General features: G+C 43.7%; 1 protein-coding gene across 1 annotated transcript; it reads right to left on the bottom strand.

Annotated features, from left to right (window-relative positions):
• Window positions 1-43: 43 nt before the first annotated feature.
• On the bottom strand, window positions 44-3,303 carry ASPM (asp (abnormal spindle) homolog, microcephaly associated (Drosophila); the record flags this gene model as incomplete). The annotated part of the gene is made up of 1 exon (XM_009877503.1): window positions 44-3,303. A coding segment is annotated over one exon (3,260 nt), but the record flags the coding sequence as incomplete, so codon positions are not given.
• Window positions 3,304-3,308: the final 5 nt, after the last annotated feature.

Here is a 3,308-nt window from a genome sequence, read left to right as displayed (position 1 = left end):
CGCTGCTGCTTTCTTTTCAAGAAAACGTCTCCTCTCTACGCACATTCGTAAGAAGGACTGTATGCGCCGTGCAGCGACATAGGCTTTGTACAACTGCCTCGCCTTTTTAGCACGAAAAGAGGACTGAAGGCAAACGACGGCCTTTTTAACTTTTGCATAGTTTTCCATGTCGGCTTCTTTTGCCACTTTGGCTCTGAACCTCTGCTGTGTAACTCTGACAGCCCAGCACAACCGTTTGTAATATCTACGTTGTACGTACATGCGGTAACTAGACTGTATTACAACTGCTGAAACATGCATGATTTTCAGTTTCTGTCGTTCCTTCATGCCTCTGTAAGACGCCTGAATAACAAGAGCCGAATTCCTCATCGTCAGATATTTCTGCCGTTGATTCTTTCCTTTAACGTAGGATCGATAGTAGTTCTGTACAAAAATAGCTGCAGTTTTCATATTTTGATAGGACCTTCTATCCCTGTGCATTTTGTAGGCCGACTGTATCGTAGTGGCAGCTAAATACATGTGCTCAATCCTCTTCCGCACCCTGACCCCTCTGTACACAGCCTGTACACAAATAGTTGCTCTGCGAAGAGCAAGGTACTCCAAAGCACATTGTCTGGACAGAATCAAAGCTCTGTATCTTCTCTGAAAGACAAGAGTGGCTGCTTTAAGCGCGAGGTATCTTTTGCGCTCTCTAAAAGCTTTGAAATTTTTCTGCAAAACAGCAGCAGCACTGTGCATCTCTCGACATCGCTTTTTCGCTTGCGTGTCTCGAAAAGCCTTCTGAATACAAACTGCCGCTTTCCTTAACGAAGAGTAACGCTGGACCGCAATTTTCTTTAGGTTATTGGCTCTGTACCTCTTCTGTATCAGCTGGGTTGCCCACTGAACTTTTCTGTAATGCTCGTACTGTCGATACATTCGATAGTTTCTCTGTATCGTAAGCGCTGCCTCCTGTCTTTTCTTCAAGAAGCGCCTTGTTCTCATTCCTCTATAGGCAGCCTGAAGGACTAAAACAGAATTGTACAGTTTTGAGTACGTTTCTCTCACACGCTTCCCTTCCCTGTAAGCACGGTAATGTCGCTGTATGATTACTGAAGCAAGCTTGAGAGCTTGATAACAAACATAAACTTTACGCATTTTTAATATCGCTTGAATAACTGTAGCAGCTTGGTGCATCCGCTGCATTTCTTTTCTTACTACAGAGCCTCTGTAAGCAGACTGTATGGTAACAGTAGCATTAAGGAACGAGAGATATTTTTGGCGCTCCGTTTTTGCTAGTTTTGTGGCTCTGTATTGTCTCTGAATTACAACAGCAGCTCTCTTAATGGAAAGGAAATGTTTTCTTTCGAGAAAAGCTCTAAATCTTCTTTGAATCAGCTCAGCTGCCTCATTCATAGTTCTTAGAAGTCTTCTTGCTTTCATTCCACGGAACGCAGCCTGGATACGAAGTGTAGCACTCTTCATAAGCATGTAGTTGTGAACTTGAGCATTTCGCTCCTTACAAGCACGGAACCACTGCTGAATTTGCCTAGTTGCCAGCAACAATTTTCTGAAATCCCTCTGCTGTTTGTGCATTCGATAAGACGATTGTATTATTGCTGCCGACTGGTGCATAGTTTTTAAGTCTTGTCGGACCTTCATGCCCCTACAGGCAGCCTGAAGGGTAATTATAGACTTCCTCAGTTCCACGTATTTTCTACGTTGTGCTTTGCCTAAACAAAATGCTCTATACTGTCTTTGAATTATAATTGCTGCCATTCTCATCGCCTGGTATTTTATGCTCATGCGGTGCATCTTAAACGTGGCTTGGATACAAACAGCTGCTTGACGCATGCAGCGAACTCGTCGCCTAACTCTTACGCCTCTATAAATTGCCTGCATTTTGACTGTGGCTTTTTTTAAAGACAAATATTTCTGGTTTTGACATTTAGCAAGAATAATTGCACGGTAACGCCTCTGAACTACTATAGCTGCAGATCTCAGTCTTTCGTAGTCCTTTTTGACAAGGTAAGATCTGAAGGCAGCCTGTATAGTTGTAGCAGCTTTGTTCAGTTCGTTCAGTTGTTTCCTCACCGTCATGCCACGGTAAGCTGACTGCAAGACTAACACAGCTGCTTTTGTTTTCAAATAAATCGCACGCTGCTTTTTTCTCATACAGTAAGCTCTGAAGTATTTCTGAATCACTAGAGTGGCTTGTCTTAGTTTCTTATATTTTAGCTGATTTACATGCATTCTGTAATAGGACTGAATAATTGTTGCAAGATGATGTTCCTTCTGGATGGTTTTTCTCACGGTTCTCCCCCTCCATATTGCCTGAAGTCGCACTATGGAGCTGCGCAGCTGAAGATATTCTTGCCGTTGCTTCCGGCCCAGAACACTGGCTCTGTAATACTTTTGGATAGTTAGCACAGCATGGTTCCTAAGTCTGAATTTTTTCACGGCCACAAACTTTCTGAAGGCAGACTGTATCTTAGTAGCAGCAACATGTTGTCTTTGAATCTGCTTTCGTACCTTCCAGCCACGAAAAGCTGCCTGTAAAGAAAGCACTGCCGCTCTGGCCATTAAGAAGTTCAGTCTTTGCCTGTTACCAGTCTTACAAGCTCTGTACCACCTCTGAATGACAAGGGAGGCCTGAACCATTGCCTTATATTTCATCCTTGCAGCATGAGCTCTAAAAGCAGTCTGAATTTTAATAGCAGCTCTATACTGAAGTTCAAGGTTTTTGCGTGCCTTGTAACCCCTGTAGGCTGCCTGTATGCACACAGCTGCTTTTTTCACTTGCAAGAACTCCTGCCTCTGACACAGCTGCTTTTTGTATGCACGATAATGTTTCTGAATGACAACGGCAGCACTACAGATGCTTAAATAACGCTGCCTGTCCCTTCTCATTCTGTAGCACGCCTGGAGAAATACTGCCGTCTCCCTCCACCTTTGTATTTGCTTCCTGACAAGATAGCTTCGAACTACAGCTTGAATTTTTACGCAGGCTCCCTTCAACTTCCTATAATCTTCTTTAAGTTGAAGAGTGGATCTACGAGCTCGATACCTTTGCTGGACATAAAGCACTGCTTCCCTTAATGCGCAGTAACGCTTACGTGCTTGCCTCATCTTTACGAAAGCTTGAATCTTCACTGTTGCATCTTTCAAGTTTTTAAATCTCGTCCGGAAAACATAAGCACGGAAACTTGACTGGATTTTTATCGCAGCTCTCAATACGTGAGCCTCTTTCCTGGCTTGCATTCCTCTGTAGGCAGACTGTATGACAACAGCAGCCAGACGTGTCCTCTGGAAAGCAGCAGCTGCTTTTC

This window comes from Apaloderma vittatum, unplaced genomic scaffold, assembly GCF_000703405.1.
Source record: "Apaloderma vittatum isolate BGI_N311 unplaced genomic scaffold, ASM70340v1 C12184404, whole genome shotgun sequence".
Taxonomy (NCBI): Eukaryota; Metazoa; Chordata; class Aves; order Trogoniformes; family Trogonidae; genus Apaloderma; species Apaloderma vittatum.
This window is presented reverse-complemented; position numbering and strand designations above follow the sequence as displayed.